The sequence below is a fragment of the Aquila chrysaetos genome, chromosome 24, assembly GCF_900496995.4.
Source record: "Aquila chrysaetos chrysaetos chromosome 24, bAquChr1.4, whole genome shotgun sequence".
Lineage (NCBI taxonomy): Eukaryota > Metazoa > Chordata > Aves > Accipitriformes > Accipitridae > Aquila > Aquila chrysaetos.
The window spans coordinates 6,407,034-6,433,909 of NC_044027.1; the positions used below are offsets into that span (position 1 = coordinate 6,407,034).

The window sequence follows — 26,876 nt, forward strand, 5'->3', positions numbered from 1 at the left end:
TAGTTTTTATTATTTTACTTTATTTGCATGAAGATAAACTGCGCCTTTGTCTGTACAATTTCTCCTTAAATACTTGGCAACCCTTAAAAAAATGAAAAACAAAAACAAACAGGCAAAAAAAAGGAAAGGAACACTGCAGGCTACAATATCAAAACAGTACGATGCTTGTGAATAAATAAGCGCCTGCGGCAGCTGGGGGACATGGCTGTTCAGATTGCACAGGGCTGGTGAACCCAGCCCTCCCGGGTCCTCACTACCCCTTCTCCTGACAGCAGGAACAGTGGCCAGATGGGGACTGGGTTAGAGAACCCCTCTCTGCTCTCTCCCAGCTCCTAGTTGCCCAGCTCAGCCGTGGTGGTGGTGGCATTTTTGTTGGTTTTGCAGCAGAAGTACTGGTTCCAGATCTGCAGGAAGGCTGTCCGGAACTTCTTGATCCTGAAGGCGTAGACGATGGGGTTCATGGCTGAGTTGCCATGGGTGAGGAAGATGGCGATGTAAGTGAGGATGTGTGGTGTCTCGCAGGATGGGCAGAACAAGGTGATGCAGTTGAGGACGTGCAGAGGGAGCCAGCTGAGCGCAAAGAGGAAGAGGACCAGTGCTAATGACTTGGCGATCTTCAGCTCCTTCCCATAATACTTCTGGGGGTCGTTGGAGCTGGAGGAGACCTTCTTGTTGAGTTGCTTGCGGATGAGGTTGAAGACTTCCAGGTAGATGAGCAGCATCAGCAACAGAGGAGGCAGGACCCAAACGAAGAAGTTGAAGTACACCATGTACTCCATGCTGATGACTGTCTCAAACTGGCACTTGATGACAAACTCTGTGTGGCTGGCGTTGAGCTCCTGAGTCCTCCGCATCTTGTTGAGGTTGTTCCAGCCAAACATAGGGGTGAGTCCCACCAGAAAGGAGACGATCCAACAGCAAGCAATGGCCACTGCTGCCCGCCGGGGTGTCACCACGCTCTTATACCTGTGGAAGAGACAACAACCGCAGGAAAGAATTAAACACAAGAAGGATGCTCTGCCTGGGGGTTAAGACTGCTCCACGTGGGATGGGAGTGCCCCTGCTGAGGTGGCACAACGCTCCTCACTCCCCTCCTTGGCAATTGGTAACAGCTTGTCCTGATAGATGTGTTAACAGACTGGTTTCTCTGCATGTGCCCTGGGGAACCTCACTCTGTCTCCCACCATTACCCCCAGCCCCAGGGATGGGCAGAGACCTCAGACGTGATCCTGGAACTCTGGGGCTTGATGCCAAGCCAGGAAATGCATTAGCGACCTGGACTGTGCCTGTGTGGTCAATCCTCATATCTAGGGGGGTTTCATGTAGCTCCGGCAGCCCACCTTACACCTGAGCTCCCTACGCCCAGAGCAGCAGGTCACTCTTTCCTCCCCCCATGCACCAGCCCTGCTGGCACCTTGTCCCAGACAATTCCCCGTGTGCCGGGGGAGGAAATCGCCAGCAAAAGCATCCTCTGGGACCTACCGGGCTGGAGGAAGGATCCACCGGTGCTAATGGACCTCCTGGGGAAGCTTCTGGGCACAGCCTGTTTCATTTCCTAATGTGCTGGGCCAATCGACAAAATCCTCTTTCCTGATGGGCTGGTGCCAAGGGATGGAGGAGGAGGAGAGCCGTGCTGCGGCTGGGCTCTGCTCCCTCCCTGATGCCACCAGAGAGCACACCGGGGCTGGGCTTGTCTCTCCAGAGCTCTCCAAGCGGGAAGTGGAGCTTGCTAGATTGATTTTTTTCCCCCTGGCCCTCAAAGGAGAACTTCTCCTTGGAGGCTGAGAAGATTCACAGCCCAAGTGTAATTGCTTTCCACCAGAGGGGATCGAACAAAGAAAGTTTTTCTGACTGTTTACTGGGTTTTTCAGTGATGCTGGTGTTAACCTGGCCATGGGGACCACATGGAGGTGGCTGGCAAACCTGGATCTCCATCCTGATGCTCAGATCTCCCTGCTGCATGTCTGCAACCTTTACCTGTGGTGGAAAAATGGAGCATTTTGGGGCTTTTAAATAAAGCTAAGGACGTAAACCCACTGTCCCTCCCCCTTGAAGGTCCCTTCTTAAGACCAATCTAATGGGCAAGGTGTCAGGCTGGGAGCATGGAGGGGCACAGGATGGAGGGGGAGACACTGGTCCCCACGAGTCCAGAGGGTCCAGAGCCACTGGTCACCGACAGCTTTCCTGAATGAACCCCCTCTGGTCTGGGAAAAGATTCCCAGCATCCTGGAGGCAGCCAGGTCCCGTGGGAAGGAGGTAGCAACACGGGCTGCTGTTTCCTCTGAGACCCAAGGCTGGAGCTGGAGATTGATTTATTCCTTGTGGGGAGGAGAGAGGGCAGAAGACCCTGAGAAAGGCACAGGGCAGGGAGAGCTGGGGCACGGGGAGGGCGAGGAGTGGTGGGAGAGCACCAGTGCTGTGGACCAAGTCAAGGGAAGGGGGGGTAATGGGAGCAGCGGGTGGCAGAAGGATACCAGAGGCTCCCGTGGGGTTGTATGCTGGCCTGTGCACCCACGTCACTGATAACAGGTCCTTGGGGAAGGCTGATGTGCCCTTCCAGCTGTGACATCCCACTCCCCCCTCCCCAGGCTCCAGCAGCTCAGTGGGGTGACACTAGAAATAACAGCACCCCCGCCCCCCAGCTCCTTTCCTCTTTGCAATCCCTGCAAGCTGCGTCCCACCTCCCCACTCTCGGGTTTCTAGGGTCTTCTACTGATTTTGCTGAACGTGCTGTCTTGGGTGCTCCCTGCCCTGCAGATCTGTGTGACAGCCATCGCCGGAGAGACAAGGCTGCTGAGAAGCAGAGGTGCCACCGTGGTCCCCAAACACCCTCCCAGGGCTTGCAGCCAGCACCCAGGCATGGAGCAGCTCCCAGAGCACCCACCCCTTCTCCCTCTGCCCTCATGCCTGGGTTGGGGCAGCACACGGGACAGAGTGTCCTGAGTCTCGGAGCACCGAGACCCGCTGTTAGTCATGAACCAGGGTCGGATCAGAGGACACAGTGTTCGCTCTTGCAGCCAAAGCAGAAGGGATGGGGAACGGCTGCAGGGGGCCCAGCCCAGACGGTCCTGGCCCCCCGCAGCTCCAGAACATTGCGTGTTGTTGCAGATGGCTATCAGGACAGCTCCGGAGGTCATGCAGACCTCAGGTCCCTGGGTGCATGCAAGCTCACATGGTCCAGAGTGTATAACACACACATAGTAGAGCAATCGCCCCACACACTGCTCATCCACCCCCACACTTTGGTGCATGTCTCTCCCTCCTCCTCACTGCACATCTGTCCTCACTGCACATCCATCCCTCCTCGCTGCACATCCATCCCTCCTCGCTGCACATCTATCCTTTCTCAATACACATCCACCCCTTGTTAATGCACATCCATCTCTCCTCTTCACTGCACATCCATCCCTCTTTACTTCACATGGATGCCCCCGCTCCACTGCGCATCCATCCCTCCTCCTTGCTGCACATCCATCTCTCTGCCATGGTCCATATCCATCCCTCCTTGCTGCACATCCATCTCCGCCACCTTGCTGCACATGCCTGGCCTGACACACACCAGTTCAAGCATCAGGACCTGGCTCTCCCTGCTCCTCACTTCGCTTCACACCGTGAGATTTAAGCGTGGCACTGCAGAAGCAGCCAGCAGCTGAGAGGAAAGCCTGTCTGTGCATCCCCTTGCACGTGTGCACCAGGGTCACAGGAATCATGGCTGAACCTGAAATATCCATAGAAAACAGCAACACTTGGAGCTGGGGCTTTTGTTCCTTTTGCTCCTTCAAGCAACAAGCCAAGGGCAGAGCCAGCTGCAGCAGCCTGTGGGGAAACATGCTCCCCGGGGGCCCATGGGTGCCCACTGTCCCCCGTCAGCCCTACATGGAGAATGACAAAAGCCATAAATGTCTCTGTCCACCCCACAGGGTCTGACCATGCAGCTCTCATGGGGCTCAGCTGCTCTGAAGGCTGCAAACCCTAAAGCTCAACCCCATGGCATAGGGCGTTTGGTGGGGTGTAATTAGCAGAGGGGCCAGGGACAGACTTTGCTGGTCCTGTGTTTCTTCCTTGGTTATCTCATAAAGAAAAAGCCTTTCTCATTTACCTCATTTTGCATTAATATGACAGGGCTGGAGTTTGGGATGGGTCTGGGAGGCAGAAGCACTAGAAAAGGCTGATAATGGCTCACAATTCATAAATAATCTTATTATTATCATCAGCATTAGAACAATTGCTAGCATCATTGCAATTTTATTACTCCTATTATTTTTTATTAACAGCTGCGACTAAAACATCCATGATAATAGTCACCACCATCATCGTACAATATGGGTTTGTTTCCTTTGTCTGTGGGGTTTTGAGCCTGACCATAATTGCTAGTTTTTCCTCCTGCCCTCCCTCACTGGTGGTTTTTGCGCCATCCCTTCCCCACAGAGATGGGCATCACCCCAAGTCCTCCTGGATGCCCTGCCAAGGCCAGGAGAAAGGAGCCTGGAGGGAGGACAGCAACTGTCCAACCTCATTGATATCCCAGGGAAATGGGGTGGGCAGGAGCTTTGGTTTGGTGTGGAACAAAAATGTCTTTGAGGGTTTGGAAAATAACGCAAAGAGGCAAAATATCAATTATTGATAGAGTGCTGTTTGCATCCCCAGAGGAAGTGCAAGAAGCGATGGTTGGAAGCGGAGGCAGACAAATTGTCCCCAGGGGCTGCACAGAGCTAACAGGGAGACATGGAGCAGGCTCCTCAAGGGAGAGATGCTGCCTCATGACAGGATGCTTCAGGAGATGTTGCAGTCAAAGTTTCTTGGGCTGAGGATGGAGTCACTGGGTGAGACACTGAGGCCCCTTTTCTCCAGGACATCATGAAATGCTCCTTGGGCCCTCACCCCAAGGACACTATCCGCCCCCCTTTCCCTTCACTCATCATTCCCAGACCAGATTCAAGTTCTGCCACATTTTGGTGTGGCCAGACCTCTGCATCCCTCTCTGTGGCAGACAAGGGAGCCCAGCTCAGCCCAGGACCTGCTCTTTAGGTGTCTGGCACTGGGTGGGCAAAGCCCCTGTGGCCATCTAACATATCAGGACACATCTGAAAACAAATGGAGAGCAGTGTATTCATTGCATTTATATTGATTTGACTTTTGTCTTGGGGTCTGTCCCCTAAGAGAGAAGAGGGCTCATTTCCTAGATTTCCAACCCACAGGTCAATCCAAATCTAACACACAAAACATCTCCTCTTGTTTTGGTTGAAAAACCTTCAAAGATTCCAGGTCTGGTTTGAATAAAATTTGGTTTTAGTATTTTTGTGAATATCCTTTTGGTCCAGAAAATACTTGCAGTTGTCCAGCCAGCCCCAAGATGCAGCTCTGCTGGTCCTTGCTCTGGTAGAGTTTATTGCAGTACAATTCCTGGGGAATTAATTCACTAATGAAGGCAGGCCATCGTTAATGAAATGAAGCTGGAGCCAACGTGGTAGGAGGAAAGGAGGCCAAGCTGACATGAAGCTCATCTGCATTATGAACGCAGCAAGGAAAAGCAGCCAGAGCATGTTCTGATCTAATTGAAAATCTCTAGACAAAAGTGCTTTGATCTCAGAGGATTTCGGTTTCTGCTCCTTTTTCCTGGCTTCATCTTTGCTTCAGATCTTTCAGTGTCCTGGAGGCCACTGGGTGGGAAAACTCAGATGTTGGTGTTCAGAGCTGCTCATAAATGCGAAGCTGAGAAATGTGAAGTGGCATCCAGGTTCTGTGAGGGGCAATCTCAGCTGCGGCTCAGGGTTGGGACAAGGAGGCCCCTGGGCACCTGCACAAGGTGGGAAGTGCTGCAGAAGGGACACTGCGTGACAGAGGAACCCTGATTATGGCTCCTTTGTCACCTCTAACCCTGGATGTGAAAAGTTTATTCCTTCAGTCTCTTGCTTTGGCTGTTTACCTCCTTCCCTTCAGATCTCTTTTGGGCTTCATTTAGGTGAAAACCCTAAGTTCAAAATCTTGGAGGTTATCAAGGATTTGAAGGTGTATTAAAATGTCTAAAAAGGTCTGTTAGCATTGGCGTAAATGTCCCTTAGCACCAGCGTTCCCCCTCATCATTTGAGTGCATCTCCTATTTATTCACATCCCTCCTATGTGACAGTTGGGAGCTTTGCCGCTCAAACTAGCCACTCAGCCCTTCATACTCCTGACAGCATCCATCCAACCACTGCCCCAAGTCAACGCTAGTGATTGGTCCAAGTTGTTTGCAAACACGGCTTGAGCTGTTGGATGACTCCCACCGTGAAGGCATTTCACACCATCCTGCGTCATCCTGGCAACTCTCACAGCCAGAATAGGGGTGACAGGTGGCAATGACACAACTGTGGAGGTGATGTGAGAAAACATCTCCTGGGCAGAGGGGTGCCAACACTGTTTCAGCATGTTGCTCTCATGGTCACATCACTTCTGGTTTTCTACCTTGGAAGAAATGTGTGTTTGTGACGCTGGTGGGTGCGTCGCCATGTGAGTGGTGGCCTTGGGAGGGACAGATGTCAACCAACAACAGCCAAAGCTGGTAGCTGGATGGAGCTCTCCATGACAGCCTGTTCCTACAAATGCTCGAAAAAGAAGAGACTGGCCCTATCAGCATCTCCTCTGGGATGCATGGGGGATTGTCCTGATCCCAAAATCCCAGACTTGTTGCTTGTCAGATGCCAGCTGGCAAGTAAAGATGTAAAAAAACTGGTGCAAAACCCATGGAGAGTCTTTCAGGTGAGTCAGAAGAGTATGTCCTTCTGCAGCAAGGACATTGGTTTTGGTTGGTGATGGAGCCCCTGTCCTGCACCAAAATAGCCCAGCAGCCTCTATCAGCACAGTATTTCCAGCCTAACATGGACGTCCTACCACAGAGACACTTCCTAGTGCTCCAAAGGGACCAGGAGGACCCAAAGTGCCCTGTCCAATGTCCCATTCCAGCACCTCTGGTTGGTTGGTCTGCAAGAAATTTGAGCTGTGGGAGAAACCTGAGAAGTGCCAGCAGGCCCCTGGGACAAGAGGTGACAGGGGGACATGGTGGACAAGCAGGACAAGAGAGGACAAGCCAGGTGGCTATGACGAGGCGGTTTCCACCATCCTGACCTCAGACTCCTCGCGTGACTTTGAAGAACTGATTTCAAAGGAGCTGAGGAGGAAAATCTCCGCCTGGCACCGTACCCATGTCTGTTTGCTCAGGGTAAGCAAGAGCTCGGCTGGAGGGGACAGGCGGGTGAGGGCAATGTTGGGTTTTCTACAGGTCACTTTTTCAGGGGGGCTGCAACAGGTTCCCATGGCAGGAGAGGCACCGATGGGAACAGACACCTTTTACCCACCACTCATGTGGATGGGGCTGCATCCCAAATCTCCACCTAGAACCTCTCTGGCACCCATTGAGACAGTCTGGGTCAGGGCTGTCCTGCTCCCATCATCACCAGCTGCCCCAGTCTGGAGCATGCACTGGGACAGACCAGAGGACCACAGGAGAAGGGTGCTTGGCACTCCCTGAGCTGTGTGCTGCAAGAAGAGGTAGGAGTAGGTGGTCCAAAGCTGGGAGTCTGTGAGGGGGTCCAGCAATAGATGTCCCTGACGGGTGCCACGTCCTCCCTGCCACACTGCTGCTAATCTCCCTGTGTGCACTGAGCCATGATTTCAGAGGTCACGGCTGCCACTGCAGCTGGAGCAGTGCCCTGCAGAGGTGCAGAGCAGGTCTGGGACCACCCCACCAAGAGTCAGAGAAGGATTTTCTCACTATTTTATGTCCTTTCTGCTTGGCATCAGCTCTACGAGCAACTGGCACCTTTCTAATCCCTATAGCTCAGCCCACAGGTGGTGACCTGGAGCTACAGCAGCTCAGCACCCCCAGCTCAGCAGAGAGAGGAGCTGAGCATGACCAGCCTTCTTCTTTGAGGACCTCTGCTCCCAAAACACTTCGGGTCTCCACTGCAGCAAGAGGAGATGGCACCACACCACGAGGCTGTTTAATGCAAACCTTGCCCAAAGCCACCATGAGAGAGGCTGAAAGCATGTGCATGGGTGTGTATAGATCCATAAGTGCACTGGGTTGTGTGCATCACACTGAAGTTCTTCGTGGTCCAGTCTGTGTCCAGGGTTTGGCTTTACCATCCTAAAATGGCAGCTGTCTGTGTAGGAATTATTCTGCAACAAGTGACTGCAAAGCACAAGCAGCTACAACTGGGTGAAGCAGCTGGCAAGTCCACCGAACGTTTCTAACCACTTTTAATAGCCAGTAATTCTGTAATGGATAAAGGCAAGGGTGATTATGAGGCTTATGAGAACAAATCCATCCTGTCAAAATTGACTGGTCCCCACACACTGAGGCACGGCGTCCCCAGGGCTTTGGTGAGTGCTTCGTTTGGTGGTGGGTGAAGCTGGAGCTGGCCACAGCTCCAACAAACGGCAAGGAAGTGACAGAAAAAGGAGGTTTTGTGCTTCAAGCTTTGTCAGAGCAGATTATGCAGGGATCTGGACCATTTGCAGCCCTCCTGGACCCCACACAGGGTCAGGGGAGATGCTGCTGCCTTGGTGTGGGTTCAGCCTGTCCTGACACATCTCCCAGGACCTTGGAGGCACCCTGGGATCTCTGAGGACTGCAGAGGGATGTGGGCACATCCAAAAGCAGCCCTAGGGAGACAAACATCCCCACAAGAAGCAGGGGAAATAAGGTAGAAAAGGGCTTTGTGGGCTAAAATACCTAGAAATGAGGAACGATGCTTCTACAGGGCAGCCAGGGTATCTTCACCCTAGACAGGCAGTACAAAACATGAAAGTCCATCAGGGATGTCCATCCAGCAGATGACTACAAGTGTGGAAAGAGGTGTCCTCCCCTGACTCCAGCCATCCACGGCGTGGACCCAGAGGCCAGACACATCCCCCCACCTCTGCCGCTCTCTTGATGCTATCAGCCCTGGTGGGACCAGGCCTCAAAGCACACATCACAGCTCAGCCCACCTTGAATGTGGCATCTCCCATGGGGCAGCATCACCCACAGCCTCATGAAGCTGTTTAAGGGCTTGTTTCCCTCCACCTCAATGCCCATACACACGCCCACACTGGCCACCTGTTTTTTGAGACCTGCCATATTTTGGGTTCCAGCTAGAGGATTGAGTTAAGTCTTTGCCTGCTGAGCCAAAGAGACTTGTCTTATCACATCTCTGGTCCCTGGTATGTTAGCAGCAGCCACAACATCACACCAGCCTGGATGAATTCATTGCCAAGCAGTTGCACACCCCTCCTGGGGCTGCTCCTGGCCTCGATGGAGAAGTAGCTGCTGGCTGGATCTCTGCAGCCTGCTTTATTCGGGATGTCTGTGCCACTGGACTCCCCGGGCTCTGGCGATGAATCACAACCCATCTTTGGGAACAAACCACAGGCTTCCAGTAACTGCAGAGCTTCTTTCAGATCACTTGCCCAGTTGTTCTCATCTCAGAGGTGGGATGCAAGTAACCTCCACAGCGGCTCCACCGGGGACCGGTGCCAACAGCTTCCCCTTGGGCATCCCAGCGGCTCCCACTGTGACAGGATGCTGCAAGGGGAAGGGGGAGCACGGGAGGGCTGGACATTGCAGGCAGGGAGGATGGAAAGCATGGGGACCTTGCACACATGCTTCCCCTTCAGGCTCTGCCTTGGGTGTGGAGGAGACGCTGCTGTTGTCCAAAGAAGGTAAAGGAGCGCATGTCGTGCACCACTGCTCAATGAGAAAGGCAATTTTTCTCACATCCTTCAAGCAGCATCCTTCACCCCAGCAGCAAATATAAATCCTTTGTGCACATAAAGTTAATCTTGTTTTCAAACTGGGGTTGGTTTACAGCCTGTGGCTGGATCCTGACATATTCAAGTGCTCTGTCACTGCATAAGCAGCAATTCTCGGCAAGAACCACTCACCCAGTGCTCAGACCCCTTATCCCAAATATGGGTGGGTGGGGGTTAAGCAGGGGGCTGGGGATGCCCAGAGCATCTGATGTCTGATGGAAATGATAATTTAATTTGTGCCTATTGGGGAGTGCTGCCCTCTAAACCCAGGCAGACCCTTCGTGTTCCAAAGGGAGCCGTGAGATCACCTGATGCTGTGGGCAGCACCGACTGCATCCAAGGGTGCTGAGTGCCTGCACGGGGGTAGCCATGCTCTGGATGTGTCACCCTCCTGCCACCATGTGACAGTCCTGAGGGTGCACCCAGTGTCCCTGCTCAATGGGGTACAAGTTGCACTGAGCCATAGATTTGTGCCCAGGCAGCTCCAGAACTCCCTCCCAGCTCCAACATGTGTGGTCATGGCCCTCCAGGATTTTCCTGGATCACTGGCTTCTCCCTCCAGGACCCCCGGGTAGGTGGGAGGGAAATGATTTAACACTATTGGCAACGGCTGTAAAATCATGAAATGAGCTGCAGAATCTCAGAACTGGGGGAAAAAAAAAGAGATGTTCTTGTCTTTTGGCTCCTGGTTTCAGGCAGCAGCATTTTTGAGCATTTCTCTGCAATGCAAAGCATGAGAAATGCTGCTTTAAAAGAGAAAACAAACAGAAATTAAGATTCTTCTGTAGCACCAGAACTTTGGGAATTAGGGTACATAGAGAGGAACAGCCTAGTCCCTAAGAGATGGGGGTGAAATTATGAAAGCTGGCTACATCACTGATGTACAGCACAATGTGCCCATGGACTTGTTTTCAGTGTTACCCCTGTGCAATAGATTTACTGGACATTTTTAGTGTCTGTTTACAGTTTTTCTGTCAAAATTAGAAATCTGGTGTGTCAACATCTCCTTGGAGAGGAGTACGGGTCTGAGTCTAAGGGTGGGTCCTGCACACCCCCATCACATGGCTGAGCCCCTTCTAATGCTGGGAGCAACCCCACCTCCAGCAGAAGACAATTTCTGCAGAGCAAGAAAGTTTCAGGAGAAGCTGCTTAAACCCCACATGCATCCCTCTCTGGACAGTGTGCTGGAGGTGTTTCTCACCCAGCATCGTGGTGGGGAGATCAAGTCATCTGCCCTCGCCATGCCAGACCATCACCCTGTGGAGCTGGCCACCTCAAAGATCTCTCACACATCAGCCCTGTCCCTGCCGTGGTGATTAGCTGGGAGCTGATTGCCCAGGCCTGCCTCAGCAGCTGAGCCTGCGTGTCTCTGCGTGTCACTGTGTGATTAGAGAAGTCAGGGCGATGTACTCATGTAGTACAAAGGAGAAGGGATAAAAGGCAGCTTTGGCTATCTTCAGTGTAAATCCAGGACTTTGCTGGATAAAAGCCGTGTTTTTTCAATTACTGTTTGTATTGTACTTGAATTTTTCTATGCATTGCATATTTTTGTTCCCTATGCAAAAGAACCTCTTTGAAATGAGGACTCTGAAAGTCAGGCCCCCAAAATGGAGAAGGGAGGGAGAAGAGGGGAGGACGAAGAAAGAAGGCAGCTCTAAAAACCACTTAAAATGCCAAATCTGTCAAATGTGGGCTCTATGAGAAATTAAAATGAGATGGCAGATATAAAATGCCTGGTGAGATTGGGCTCTGAGAGCCTCTATGGCTCATACTCCATCCCACAAAATGCTGTGGCTTGCAGAAAGCCAGCCGTGCTAAGAGGAAGATGCCAGCTAAGGAAGTGCCTGGTGCTATCTGTACAGCACCAAGGCAGGTTGCCCAGTGCCATCGTCCTTCCCTGCATGTCACCACCACGCTCTGCAAATGCTGCTAAATCAAAGGGCAAGTCAGTACCCAGAGGAGACCTCCAACCAGGTGATTCTGGAAAGCACTGAGAGCCATTAAAAGGCAGGAGCAGATCAGAGATCCCAACTAGAAGGGAAATAAGAGGGGTCTTGAGACCTGCTGTTGGAATTTCATCTGCATTTGACAGGACATTGAGCTCTGCTCCCTGGTTAAATGGGAGGCAGGAAACTGGAGATAGCATCTCCCATTAAGAGGCATTAACCCAGCCATGAAGCAGGGCTGAGGTGGGACTTTATCTCTCCAATGCAGAAAGACTCTTCAGAAAAAGACATATCCTAAATTACAGCTGGAACAAGAGATTAGTATCAACTGCCTTTTAATTTCTTCTTTTTTACACTTCTGCTTGCTAACCTGACTCCTGATTTTGCAATCAACAACTGAACTCCTCAGTTTCTTAGGCTACAACTTGTTATTGCTGTCCAGGATCCTCACAGCACAATTTGTCACTGCAAAGGGAACATTTCCCTTCTTGCACTTAGCCCAGTTCAAAGATTAATACATTCAAGACTGAAAAATTGGCTGGAAGCTACAAAATGAGGGAGGTTGTTTTCTCCGCCCAATGTCTGAATGAGAATTAGGAGTGCCAACGAGATCTACTGTTTCTAAACCTCAGAGGACATGGTAACCCAAAACAATGAGTTCAGCATCTTCTGTCCAATGCATGTTCCCCCCCTGATTAAAAGACCAATTTCAAATGCAAAAAGCAGTTGGATTAATTTAATTTTTTTTTTTTGTTAATGAGTTGGCTATATGTACTTTCAATTAATGAAAATCATTTCAGAGACACCATTCCGTGCTATAGTTGACTTCTAACTTCTGTCCAAACACAACTTGCCACAAAGCTTGAGTAAAACTGCTGTTATTCCCCCCTCCACAACACCATAAAAATGGGAGAAGTGAGGATCAGAGCACATATGTGTCAAGCCATTAAGTTATTTACATTGGGATGAATCCATCCAGTGCAGGTCTATATAGCTATATTCAAATGAAATGCCAAATTGAAAGTGAAGGCTCCAGTTAACACCTCAGTCAAATGTTCCCTCACTGCAGAGAAACGATCTTTTGCCAGGAAAACAAATAAAAAGTGCAAATGCAAAGCAAACCTGAAGTTTATTATTTAAACTCTGATTCCTCTTTCATACTTAAAAGATTATTTATTCCCTTGGAGGAAGACGGATTGGCCTTGTTGCCTGGAAGGAAGCAGCTCAGTATTTCCATCAGGATGGTGGAGACAAAGAGCTGAGACCCAAGACCAGGAATTGCAGCAAAATGTATCAGCTGGGCATAAATTACACCCTGTGCATCTTCCTAATTACTCTGGCAGTTAAATCCAGGCAAGGAGCAATGGGCAGACATAGCCCGAGCCTGCCCAGGCAGCCTGGCTGGCACAGGGCATGGAGGTGAAGGATGCATGGGCCAGGGAGGATCAAGTCCTCCCCAAGCACGAGGACTGTGCCGGTCCCTGTGAAGCCTGCGAGGGACCCGGCATCCCCCTTCCCTGGTGCAAAAGTGACATGCAGCACTGCAAGGAGGTCCCCGGGCTGCTGGAAATGGAGGTGCTTTGCTGTGGCTGGACCTGTGGCACTTAGGGCAGGGGATGGCCTTACAGACGGTGGCCGTCTGCATCACTGGTGCTGTGAGCATCATGGGAGTGGGTGTGAAAGCAGGACGGGGATGGCTGCTGGTATCAGAGCACCCTGAGCTCCCTTTGAGCAAACCGACCCCTCTGAGCCCATAAAGCACCTGTGTCCCAGCAGCGCTGAATGTGGGGATTGATCTCCCTTAAAATAAAGCCGTCTCGCCTGCTCCCACGTGGGCGTCCCCCTGGCTCTGTGCAGGCTTTGCCATGTCCATCTGGACGCAGGCTGTGCTCTAAGCTCTCTCCTAGCCTTGACCACTTGGTGCCACTGGCGAACAGAGCCATTTGCACTGAGAAAAATGAGTGTTTCGTTTTTGCGTGTTACACGGTTTAAGTCACTGAGTGTTGTTACCAGTGCAGAAAAGAAAGAGAAATAATTTAGTCTGTAAGACTAATTATGGCTATGTCTAATACAGCATTTCTCAGCATCAGCCTCTCGGTGCTTGCAGAGAATTTGTAGCATCATTCCCTCTGTGAACAGATGGGGAAACTGAGTCGCAGAGGGGGGCTATGACATGCCAAGTGAAGCAAGATGAACTGAGTTGAATGAGAAAACATCCCTGCTGCCAGGAGCTGGCATTTCCCTTATTTGAAGGAGGCCAAGAAAAATCATCCTGGTCTCTGGATGCAGTGACAGAAATGGCCCAGAGAAGGCAGATAGACAGCCATGCCAGTGATGTCCTGGCTTTCTGTGCTCTGGCCCTCCTTTGAGGAGGAATAGAAAGGTGTTATTGCCACCACAGGCAGGGTGTGGGAATGGGACGATGTCACCTCCCTGCCTCTGTGTCCCTGCAGTCCTGCTTGGGCATCGCTGTACCCGGGGGTCTGTGTGCAAGAACACCGTGGCTGGTCTCAGGGACAGCATGGATGGAGGCTGGCAAAGAAGACAAGGGAATGGGGCTGGGGAACAAATCCCGTTTCCTCCTCCAGCTCCTTTTTGTGAACAGAGACTTTTGTTCTTAACAAAAATCCAACCAGACCACTCAAGACTGCAGCGGCTGCTGAAAGTGGTCCCCTGCTCAGTGCTGGGGGGCAAAGCCCAGGCAAAGAAGGGATGGGGGGAAGGATGGAAAAGGCAGCGAGAGATGGGGCAGGGTCATAAGGGGGAGCTGCTGGGTCCCACCAGGCTCAGTACATTGAAGGGCAAACCCAGATGCTGCAAAACTTTCCAGTGGCTGATCCTGCTCTGCACTGCCTTACATCACCAAAAATGGTCCTTCCTCCCCTATTTGCCCCCCATCACCCATCTGGCCCTTAGCCCATAGGCAATTGCTGCCTGTGCTCTGTAGGAAGGAGGATCTCAACCCCTTGGGGTTAGTTTATACTCTCTTGCTGTTGACATCACTATTAATGTCTCCTGAGTACCCAGACCTGCCCGTTGAGCCGCCCTCCGGTTGGAAAGGCGGCTATGTGCCCAGCAGCAGGCTGCAGTGGGGCTGGGTTCTGGCAGAGCAGGGGGTGCTCAGCTCATTGCTATTCTGCAGGACACCCCACTAGCTGTGGGGCTTTTTTGTGGCCACCTTGGAGAGCATCAATCGCTCTTTCTTGCAACTGGGCATCCTGTGCAAGAGCCACATGCCTGCCTCAGCAGCTGGGCAGCCGTGCTGCCAGAGAAGGCATCTCCCTGCCAGGAGCCTGGACAGCCTCTGGGATGGCTGGTTTCCCATTTGATGGGCTTGAAAGTTCAGGTCACCTTGGATGAGATGTGTCCCAAAAGGACCAGCTCCCTGGGACAGCTCCTCCCAGCCCATTGACAGCCCGCATGCTGGGTTCTCCCCTACTGTCAGCTCCTGCGTCCATCCCTGCTGCATCTGGCGGGATCACTTTGAAAAATCATTACTTTATCTCCAGGATAAACCAATGCTGTTCATATTAGCTCAGTTGTGCTGGCTGTCACTTCCCCAGGCTCTAAGATGGTACTGTTGTCCCCAGGGGGACGAGTCTTTCAAGCTGACCCTGTCCCTCCAAGAGTCTCTCGCCTGCACGGTCTCTTCCATGCTCCATGTCCCGCTGTCTGCAGGGACCACAACCCCCCCATGATTCACACCTGGGCTTCCCTCACACCCCTGTGGGCAGGACCCTGCAGGTTTTTTTCCTGTCCTTCCTCCAGTCAGAGGTTTTCTTCCAGCCCATCAGTTTCCTTCCATTCTGAAATGACTCCTGTGTGTGTCACGAAGAAACTCATCTCCCAGGTCATTTCACCACAGTGCCTCCTCCACATTTTCCTCCTTTTTTCCATACTTCTTTGTGTTGCAGTAACTTTTCTATCCTCCCTGCCTCCACACCAGATTATAGACCTGCAAATACGCCAACTTTCTGAATTTCAAACCCCTCTCGACTCCCTCACGTCTGGTCTGACTAGTCCCACCAAACCCCCTCTCCATGCTGAGGCTTGCACTGTGACCCCTTGGGATGAATCATTCCTCCCCGCTGTCAGGTTGATTTCGAACATGGCCATTTGAATGCAGTGGCTCCATGGCCCCCATCCCTGAGCCTTTGCCCAGCCCTGCCTGCTCTGCCTTGGAGGCCTAGGGACTTGCAGATCCCAGGCCACCAAGCCAGGTGGCTGCCATGTCCCCTCAGAGCACATCCCCATGTCCAATAGTCCCTTGTGTTTGGGTACAAGCTGCTTTGAGATGTCCTGGACAGGAGATCTTATTGGGTCTGGCCTCACTGACTGCACATTCAACTGTGGGTCTGGGGGTCCCTCCAGATCAGATTTTGAAAATGGAGTCTGGTGGGCTTTGTCCCAACTGTCTCCCATCCAAACTCATGGCCAAAATCCCCTTTCTGGTCAACAGAGTCAACCTGGCACATTTAAGACACAGTTAAGCTTATTCTAACACAGCGAATGGGCTATAAAAACCATGCTGTGATGCACCCTGGGGTGTAAAAGGAGCTGAGGGTGGCTTGGCTGTTGGTGGCCACCTGGCACATGCCCCACCAGAGCAAGACAGATGCCACATGCACGTGCCAAGGGCTGGGCAATGACACGGAGACCAGCCTGTGGCTCCAGAGCCGGTCGCTGGGGAGGGGGTTGGTGCTGGCTCTGTGGCAGAGGAGTGCCTGAGCCTGCCTGCACACCCAGCCCTGACCCTGTGAGTCACTTATTTCTGCTCTATCGCCTGCTCTGGCTGGTGTGGAGCGAAGGTGGGACCATTTCTGTAAAGACTGGGTGATGACGACACCTCCCATTGATGGCATCACATTATTTCATCTCAGGGGTGGGGAAGACCCAGGACCACCCACCAAAGGGCTCCTGCGTGCCCCAAGCTAGCTCCAGCACCGGATGGCTGTGGTAACAGCACACACCATGGTGAGCTGGTCCTGACTCACTCCTGACACGCTGCCTGCAGGGTCAGGCTGGGCTGGTGGGGACTGGGCAGGCTGAATCAGCAGCTTTTGCTTTGGCAGAGACTCCTTCTGTAGGGTGTTTCACTTGTCTTATTGCCAGCAGCTGCACAGGGTCCTTCAAAAGCACTGGACCCCAAGGTCCAATGTGCATCATCATCGCCTCCACCAACCTTGCACCCTTGGAAACACCCCAGTCACTCCAGAAAAGGGAAAACCATCTCTGAAGTGCTCAGTGGTGCTGTTGGAAGTGTGACAGCCTGTCTGGGTGTTCCCAGTGTTTTTGCGGCTCTGCTGCTCAACCACAGGTCTGACGGGCTGTCATACCATGGACACAGGACCATCACTCACCTGCAGTGAGGTACTTCACCTTACTTACTGCAGACACCTTGCTGGACACCCCACCATGTCCGGGTGGCCCTGACTGTTGGTGATCCTCATCTTTTGCTTGGTGGGGACTTCATGGTCAGTTTATATTGCCATGGGAGGAAGAAATGCAAGCTGGCTAGTGTCCCATCTGCCGCTTTGTAGAGTAGGTCCTCTTGGGTTGATGGTACCCAACACACCTGAATGACTGCTAAGGAGGTGGCAGAGCCTTGCTGCATTCCATCTACCCATCTCCACCATCTCGGCCCCTTTTGACTCTCCCAGTGGATGGAGATGCTGCCACTTTTAATTAGGACCGATTGCTGACAAGAGTGACTTTTGGCATTCTTGATTCCAGGCTCTGCATATCAGGGACCTGTAGCCCAGGAGGGCCATTTGGCCTCCTGGATAACCCCATTTCATTGAGTTACTCCTGCATGGATCACCATGGCATGGGCTGGGATCATGGAGGAGCCTGGCTGCTGGGTTCCCTGGGCACAGTCATGACATGAGACCATCTGATCACTGCACAGTGCATGAACAGAAAGGCCAGGTTGTCCCAGTATATCTCAGCTGCCATACCTGCTGTGCCTCAGCCTCTGTCCCTGCCTGGTGGGGTCACCCTGAGCGAGTCACGGTGCTGTTCTGTGCCTCAGTTTCCCTGTCTGCAAAAGTGCTGTTGCCTTTGCTGGGAACATACCTTCAAATTTACTGGTGATGCATTGTCAGGGGTTAATACATTAACCTGAAAATCAGTAGAAATGGGAAAAAAAAATTAAAATATTTCCAGAGCATGATTTTGGGGTATAGCAGGCAAACACCAGCAAGAAGAAGCTGCTTTTGTTCATCGCCCTGCAGCGCAATGCAGGCAGACGTAAGATCTGCTGAGGGGAACAGATGTTGACTCACAGCTAAAGGGGTCAAGGCGCAATGATACCCTGGGCAGATTACCCGCACAGGGACCACATCTTGCCCTGCTCAGAGATACAGGAGAAGGGCTGGGATAAGACAGGGTGCTGCTGCCCAGGAAGCCTGTCCAGGTTGTCTGGAGACCATGCATCTCCCCCTGCCCTTTTAATGCAGAAAATTTGGGAATAACCCCAAATATCATCAAGTCCGCAACATCCCTACACAGGATTCAGTGCTCTTCTCCCCTTCCCTCTGTCCTTCTGAGAACAGAGCATCCCACAGTCAGACCCTCACTGCAATCCAAGGAGGGGGACACCCGCAAACCCCAGCATTTTCCCTAAGAACCCAGGAGCTGGGGACACTGCTTACAGCCCAAGTCACTTCCATCTGGCTGGCATGGCAGCGTCCGTATCTTTTTCGAGTGACCTGATTTTGCGTCTGTTGGCAAATGCCTCGTGGCGCCGCTGCAGCAGCTGTGCTCGCTCCCGCCGAGCCTAATCCAGACGTCGCCTCACCGAGGGCAGAGCCCCTGTGGCTTTGATCTCTGACTTAGCATGCTCTTGGCTGAAAATTACTCTGGGGATCACAGTCATGCTGAAAGCCGGCTCACCTGGGTATTTACCAGGATCTCAAGACCAATATAACCTGCTGGTAAATTCCTTCCCATTTCCAAGGCTCTGAGTATTTTGGTGATAGCAGAATTGAGCTCCTGGTCCCAGACAACACAGCTTGTCTGTGCACCCTGGATCTGGTTTGAGCAGAGCTCGGTGTGAAATGCTTGCTCTGATTTAGCACCCACTTGCTGAGCTGGTGCAGGGTACTGGAAACTGCAGCTTGGAAATAGCCCAAAGTCTCCAGCAAACCTCTCTGGACTGATTTCTGCCTTTTATTCTCCATCCTTGGTTCAGATCTGCTTGTTCTTTGGGAATGAAGGTCTCCATAGATCATCCTTGTTCGCTAAAAATATACCTGGCAGAGGACAGCAAAGGAAGAAACAAAAGAGGCGGCTGCAAGGACCTGCCAGTCTCCAAAATTTCTCCGGTTTAGGATAAATGGGAGTGTTCTCCTTGGAAATTCAATCTGCTTTTGCAGAAGCAGAGCCTGTAAGGATGGATGGTGTCTTTTCATTGACTAATGGAGGTCAAAAGAAACCTAGATGAGCTCCTGGGCACGAGAGCTCCCCTGCAGATCTCTGAGCTCACGCTCCCTGCTCTGAGTCACCTGGATGCTTTTGAAATGTTTCCTCCAAATTTAAAAACAAGCCTTGGGGAGCCATGGTTTGGTTTATTCACTTGCCTGACTGGACAGGATCGCTCGCAGTTGCCCTCACTTATCATCTGCTGTTTTGGCCACACTGGCTAGACACATCTCCAGTCACCTTTGTGTCCCTGGGGACATGTGAAACCCATCATCTGGCCAGCAAATTGCCCTCAGATGGAGCATACATTTCCTTTTCTTAATTTCATCCCATTGCTCTGGGTTGAAACCCTTGTGCCAGTCTAAAAAATTGCTTCTGTGGTTTGATACCTTCCCCCTTCAGTGGGTACCGTCACCAGGGGACCAGCTTCCACAGGCACTGGGGCCACCAAGCATCCCAGCCTGGTCCGAAACCTCACCATCTCCATACTGGACACATCTGCTCGGTCTCAGAGCCCAAGTGTCTGGGAAGGTTTCCTGGCAATTAGTGTTGGGAGTGCTGGAAAGATTTCCCATGGGACCTTAGGTGCTTTGGTGCCTGGGAATTTCGGCCAAAGCAGGGTCTCATCCTGATGTCCTACTCATCCCCCCTCCCATGGCAGCAGGGTTCTCATCACTCTCCTGCCAAGACCCTCCATGAACTCTCAGTGGAGGAAAAGGGGGAAAACCATCTCAGACTCATGCCCTGCTCCACGACCCAGCTGGCTGAGGGTGACGAGACTTCCTAGGCTTCCCTGTGACCCAGCCCCAGCTGGCCACACGCCTGTGGCCCTTGGCAGGCCTGGAGAGAAGGGGAAAGAGCGCTGCAATCCCAGCAAGAGCCCGAGTTCAGGCAGGAGCCTGAAAACCAGCAGGGTCAAGGTGGAAAACTTCCCCCTTCCACTGCCAGGTCCATCAAAGAGCTCGCAGGCTACCTGCAAGGCCTCCTCACCTCCTGGCTTCCAGGCACTGCAGTCCAGGGCTGAGGGTTGCTCCTGCCATCCCTGAGCTGTTTTATCTCGAAAGGGTCAGGACAGGGCACTTCTGAACCATGGGAGAATGCCAGCACTGTCTGCAGAACCACCCACAGACCCTGCTTTACCCTGGGCTCTCCCCCTGCTGCACCCCAGCCTCCTGCCACACCCCCCCCCCGCCCCCTGAATTTCCTAGCAATTTCCAGCCTGGTTTAGTCTAATTTCCATGGCTTTGCAGCCTTATGTGTGCGTTCAAAAACTTTAACAGCACAAAATGCAGCTTGCCCTGGCGGGATGCTCCTCGGGATGCTGCAGGATGGGAACGGCAGGGCTGGGGGTGGGGGGTGGGGAGGGGCATTCTGATGTTGGGGCCCAGGCACAGAGGGTGGAGGTCCCTGCTGTGGAGTGAGAGACCTCACGTACAAGGGCTCTTGCTACCAGCAGATTTCTCCAGCTTTTATCCTCCTGGCACATCTTTCAAAGTGTTTGAGAAAAGAGCTGGTGGTCCAAGTGAAGTAAACAAGGTGAGGACCCCCAGGGACACGCCAAGACAGGACCAGGCTGCATCCAGCATCCCTGGCCAAGGGGCTATGGTTCAGCATGTCCTGAGGACAGCAGCTCCTCCTGCCATGGCCCTCTCCAAAAAGCCAAACGCAGCATCTCAGAGCAGAGACAGGGGCCCCCGAGTCAGTAGAGGCTGGCGACAAAGGAGCTACATCCCCCCACAAACATCCCCCCGGCACCGTCCCCTCCAGCATCCTGCCGCCAACTGCCGCCACAGGGATGCCGAGGGGCCGGTTCCTGCCGGACACCCCTAGCCGGCTGCTTCCCCTCCCTTTGAACTCGTTTCATCTTCCCCCAACGCAGCTGCAAGAGGGAAGTTTGGGCTGTGCTGGGGGACCCCGCTGCGCCTGGCTGGAGGGGACGCCAGGACAGGGGTCCTGCCTTGCTGCCGGCTGGAGAGGAAGGATGCAAGAGGGGAGATATGAGCTTTTCCACCAGCATGAAGGCCGCAAACCTATTTTAGGTCATTTCCAGCTGTTTAGAGCGGTTCCTGTGGAGGCTGGGGAGCGTGGTACCCTCTGCTCCAGCCTGCTCAACCCGAGTGATGTTCTTGCATCCCTCCATAGTCAAGATAAGGCTCCTGAAGGGAGGCAGCGTCCTTCAGACCCCAGCACCCAGGAAGGATGCTACCCAGGGGTTTGGGGCAGAGGGAGAGGGTTCGGTGGGATATCCCGGTCCTCCGACCATGCTGGGTGTGCACTGGGTTTACCTCCAAGAGCAGGAGGAAGGAGGTGCCAACTCAAAGCCATGCAAGACCCCTCTTCACTCTGCAAAGTCTGCCTCCACCTTGCATGAGTGGCCCGTGTTCCTCTGTGTTTCTGTGTCCATGGGAAACACAGGAATGGGAGCGAGGAGGATGCCCGAGATGTAACATCGGATGCCGCTTGGGCATCTCCCACTGCCATCCAGAGACACATTACAAATGTCTTGGGCCACCATTTGCTCAAGACATACTGCCAGCAAACACCCACCCACCGGGCTGCAAAGCTCCCAATCTCCCCCCAGGGCTCACTTTCCAGCCAGATGCATGGGCAGCGGACGGGTCCACGTGTTTGCTGGAAGAAGGAGCAAACCTCTAGGTTGTTCCCCCAGGCTCGCAGCCCCCAGGGCTGGGGTGTGCATGCATAGACAGGAGCCAGAGCCGGGCTGCGATGCACCACATTCCCCCCCCCTCCCTGCCAAGTTGTGCCTCCAGTCCTGCCTCTACCTAATTAAATAGAAAGCCTGGAAAGTCCAGTGGTGACTTTGCTTCTCCTTCAGAAAACTCTTTCCAGACAACAGTCCCGTTGGCTTCTCACCCCAATTGGCCAGTACATGACTGGGATGTGGAAACCTTTGCACACCCCTTGATGGAACCCGAAATGCAAGTGGTGACTCACTGGGGATCCCCAGAGCGGAGATGGCATTTGCGGGGTGGTCGGCATGAGGACGGAGCAGGGGTGCACGGAACCTCTCTCCTTGCTGCTCCCAGTCCCAGTCAGCTGCCTCTATGAAATGCATTTCCCTTCCCCACTGTTGCCTCTCCCCAAGCCTCGGCAGAGCCAGGGCTGCCTGCAAGCGGATAGCGGGGCCAGCGATGTGGGGCATCCCCATGCACGACAGCCCATGAGATCCCCTCGGCCACGCCGGACCACATGTGGGTCACGCTGGCGAGCATCCACCCTGTGCCAGGCTTATCTGGGGACTTGGCACATGAGCGGGCTGCAGCATGCACGCTGCCTGCTGACCCTGTCCCCTCCATACCTGATGCTGCCCAGCCACGTGCTGGAGGGGACGTCCCTGCTCTGTGCCCTGCCTGCCCTAGGGATGTGGCTGAGGCAGAGATCCCCCCACATTGCTCCCCATCTGCCTGCAAATCTCTGTAGGATGCCATCGCTGCCCAGGACTGGATGCCATTCCTGCCTGTGGACCTCCACAGACCTTAGCAGCTCTGCCCGAGGTCTCCCAGGTATGAGTGGCCACACATGTCTCGCTGGGGACCCAAGTCCCACCGAGGTGTCGCAGGCTTTCAGCACCCAGCACCAATTTTCATGCCGGTGGGTTTGGCGTTGCAATGAGGAACATCACCATGAAGCCCCGATTCAAGCTGTCAGCACTGTAAAAATGTTTTCAGTATCATCTTTTAGCATCTAGCAACAGGTTGGGAGAAACTTGAGGCATTTCAGATTCAGGGAATTTTCTTTAGTGGCATTTTCTCTCCTATTTGTGATACTTTTGCTGCTGCTGTGTCCAGGGCACAAAATCACCTAAAATCACTGCATTTGCCAACTGCTGGGAATTCATGCCATGGAAAAAGGAAACATCCAGGGATAAGTGAACAGGAGAGCTGGTGAAGACAAACCTTTCTTGTTGAGGCTACGAACCCTTTCAATATTAAAGTAGGGTACAAAAAGTCAGAGGAAAATCTCATGATGCTGGGTGCTCAGGCACATGATGGGACAACAAAATTCAGGGTTGATATTGCATGAGAAAAACCCACCCAAATTATACACAGCACAGAAGGCTCTAACTTAATATTGCTCCCAGTAAAGGTCCTGGGCTCAGGGCAAAAATCTCCCTGAAAAAGCCCATTTGACTCTCAGAGGCAGCAAGGGAGGAAAAAAGACTGTGTTTGTTAGAAAAATGACTGACGAGAGCTAGGCAGTGTTGCTATGTATAAAGCCGCAGTACTCCCACACCTGAACCTATCCCCACCGTGCTGGGGATGCAGGAGGACCAAAAAAGCACCAAGAGCAATGACAGGGTGAGAATCACTTCAGTTACACTGACAGGCTGGAAGACGATGATTTTTCAGGCTGGGAAAATCACACTTAGGGAGGAAGCCAGGAACAGCCTGTGAAATCGTGTGTGGCAGGGAAGGGGTGGGCAGGGACTGTGGTTTTATCCTGTCGCCCCCCCCTCTGCCTTACACTCCTTCACTGAGCAGCCTCTGCTGGCCATGGCTGCAGGAAAACTCCCAAAACAACAGATCTCTGGCCTCATCCAGTGGATCTGGGGACACCAAGCACTCCAGAACAGCCAGTTGACCCAGATGCAGGTGCCTCCTGTCCCTGTACGGGAAGGTGATTCCTGCCCCGGGAAGGGTCCTACACCCATTGGGGTTTGGGCAGCACTTAACACAAGGGGGTTGGGTCCCTTTTGGGGGATCTTTGTGCTGATGAAGGGTTGTGGACCCCTCCAGCAAAGGGGCCTGAGCCCATGTCTGAACTGCAAAGGGGTCAGTGGGGTGACATGAGCTGGTTGAGTGCTCAGCAGTCCTGGCTGGGCTGAATTTTTCAGCAATGCTCTCAGCCGTGGGAGCCTTCCCGGAGCCGACGAGCCCAGCAAAGGTGTCCCTGCAGCCTGGGCATGTCCTCGGAGAGAGCAATGGGGACCAGCCACAGTGACTGCACAGCGAGAGGCTGAGCCAGGACACGGGGGCTGCACTCGAGCTTAGTGTCACATCCCCTTCAAGCCCCGCTGACACCCCCCCGGTCCCACTGCAGCACCCGGGCCCCACGGCTGCCTCCCCCCAGCCCCAAGGGCTGCAGCACCATGCTGGAGGGGAGTGACCTGGCCACAAAGCAGTTAAATATCTCCTCCTGGAGCAGCAGCGTTCAAATACAGGGCATCCCTCTCATTTATGCCCCACGGTATTTGCTATTGGCTTGGCTTTGACAACAGATACAGATGATGAGAAGGGGAAAAACAGGGAGAGGAGTCATTTGTGGGGCAGCCCCATAGCCAGGGGTCTCTCCTGGGTGAGCCTGCCCCATGAGATGTGCCGGGCTGTCACCTCTGGTCCCTCAAAACCCCAAAGCTGTGTCTCACATGTCCAGGAGCAAGCAGGTTATCACCCCCGGGCTTCTGGGCTTCCCATGGCAAGGGAAAACCTGGGCTGAAGACAAATCTATCATCCCCTTTCCATTCCCTGAAGCACCCTGCTGGTGCTGTCCCATGTGTGGGTGGGACACACTTTGTCCTGGCCACAGGGACCCTGCAAGGGGCTGCCCTGTCCTGCCTGCTGGCTGCCACAATGTGATCTCTGCCTGCACACCCAGCATCCCCTGAACCCCCAGGCAAAGCTACCGGAGGCTGTGGGATCCCCCCTGACCCAGCCTGTCCTGATTGCTGCTGTGGCCAGATGTGCCTGGGCTGGCAGCGTGGAGGAAGACTATTCTCCCCGTACTTCTCCGAGTTTGGGGCATCCTTGCTCCCTTCAAACCCCCACAGCAGCCACTGCAGAGCTGGTCCTGACAAGTTTTCCTACCTGACGGGGATCTTGACCCGCAAGTATCGATCCACGGCGATGGCCAGGAGTGCCAGGATGGAGCTCTCGGTGAGGATGAGGACGGGACAGGCCACCATAAGGCAACTGTAAAACTCCGTCTGCGGTCCGATGTTGATGATGATGGCCAGGGGGATGACCAGAGCCCCCACGGCCACATCAGCCACCGCCAGTGAGACAATGAAGCAGAAAGTGGCATCCCGCAGCGCCTGGTTCATCTTCACAGCCCAAATGACCAGGATATTCCCCGGCACGGACACCAAAGCGATGAGGACTTCAATGGAGATGTAGGCAGCCTGGAAGGCTGAGACGGGGTGTGCCATAACGCTCCGGTCCCCCCCCGCCTCACGCTGGGGTCCCTCGGTCACCTGCAAAGGCACAGGGAGGCGATCAGCAACTGGCATCGTTAACTGCGCTGTGAGCCGGGATGGAGCCTGTGCGGGGAGGTGGGAAAAAAAACCCAACAAAACAATCCCACTCCCGTCTGTGCCGTCCCCTGAGGCTCCGGCCCACTCCCCCCCGCCCCCGCCCCGGGACTCATCCTGCACCCACCTCCATCCCACTTCGCAACCGCTCCCGGTGCTCCGGGGGGAGCCGGAGCCGCCGGCCAGCCCCGGGGAGAGCGGCGGAGCCCCACCGCCCCTCGGGACCCCCCCGGGGCCGTCTGCCGGAGCCCCTCGGGGCCGATGCAACCGGAGAGGAGCCGCCGTTCCCTCCCCCTCCTCCCCGGGCTGCTTCCTCCCGCCGACCTCGCACCGCTCCCCGGCGGCAGCCGCCCGCCCCCGCCCGGCCCCAACCCACCTCACCTTGTCCTGCAAGCCGAGGGCTTGTTTTGGGGTGTCCTCACCCTAAAATAGCAAGAGCTCTTCACCCGCAGGGGAACGCGGCAGGCATGCTGAGGGGGTGGCCGGAGGGATGCTCGGGGCGCTGGGTACCGGGCTTGCCACCGGCGAACGGAGCTGTGCTCGGTCCCCGGTACCCGGCACCGTTCGGCTCCCGCAGGCTCTGCCAGCTCCCAGCCGGAGCTGGAGCATCACATGGTGCAGCCTTCCAGCCGTTTAAAGAGCGACTGACCCGATTTGGGGCTCGCCGATTTTGGGACCCGTAATCTGGGTTACGGGAAGTAACCGGGGGTTAGGGGTGGTGGTGGGGTGGCAGGATCGGGAGGGTGAGCGGGGTGGGAGCCGGCAGCGGCGGGGAGCAGCAGAGCCAGTACCAGCCCCAAGTTCCCGACACGGGTCGGGTCCCGGTTTTATTACCAGAAGGGGTTTTTGAGGTCGGGTGTGAGACAGAGGATCCGGGGAGGGGAGCCCCGAGGCAGAGCCCGAGCTCGGGGTGTGGGAGGACCCGGCGCATCACCCAGGCACGGAGCAGTCGCTGCTCCGGGTTCAGCCCCAGGATGGGGCCGGCAGCCCAAGTCAGACCCAAACCGGCCCAAAGAGCTGGGGTGTTCACCCGGGCTCTGGCTGACAATGTCTCGCCCAAAATCACTGCTGGGGTGCATTGGGAGCGAGCCCCAAAGCACCCTTCATCCTCTGAACGGCACCTCTGGGTGCTGCGGTGGACCTGCACCCCGTGCTAGGGAGGGGGGAAGGCACAGGGCTGGCAGCATCCCTCACACTGGGGGCTGTGTCGCTGGAAAACAGAGCTGCTGGGGCAGGTGGAGGGTCTTTCCAGATAAGGCGTGTGGAGCAATAGTGGCCCCAAACTAGTGGTAAGGCTGGACCGGACACTATTTAAGGTCCTAGGAGAAGTTTGGGGAAAACCAGCCACCCCCAAAATTTTCCCCCCTGTGCTGGGTAGCGCAGAGGCAATGGGGCTCTATCTGGCTGATGGAGCTGAACCAGCCAAGCCCTCCAGCGACACCCCCCGCCCAGGGGTGGACCCGGCACCT

General features: G+C 54.0%; 1 protein-coding gene across 2 annotated transcripts; it reads right to left on the minus strand.

Annotated features, from left to right (window-relative positions):
• ADORA1 (adenosine A1 receptor) lies at nucleotides 1-26,041 on the minus strand. 2 transcript variants are annotated; one of them, XM_030000536.1, is made up of 3 exons: nucleotides 25,789-26,041; nucleotides 24,965-25,350; nucleotides 1-966 (listed from the first exon to the last, which is right to left on the minus strand). In XM_030000536.1, exons 2-3 carry the CDS (start codon nucleotides 25,303-25,305, stop codon nucleotides 333-335), a joined length of 975 nt encoding a protein of 324 aa, XP_029856396.1. In that variant the 5' UTR covers nucleotides 25,306-25,350; nucleotides 25,789-26,041; the 3' UTR covers nucleotides 1-332. The 2 variants fall into 2 exon arrangements, with proteins under 2 accessions (XP_029856396.1, XP_029856395.1); XM_030000535.1 differs by lacking the exon at nucleotides 25,789-26,041 and adding an exon at nucleotides 25,535-25,646.
• Between the last annotated feature and the right edge of the window lie 835 nt (nucleotides 26,042-26,876).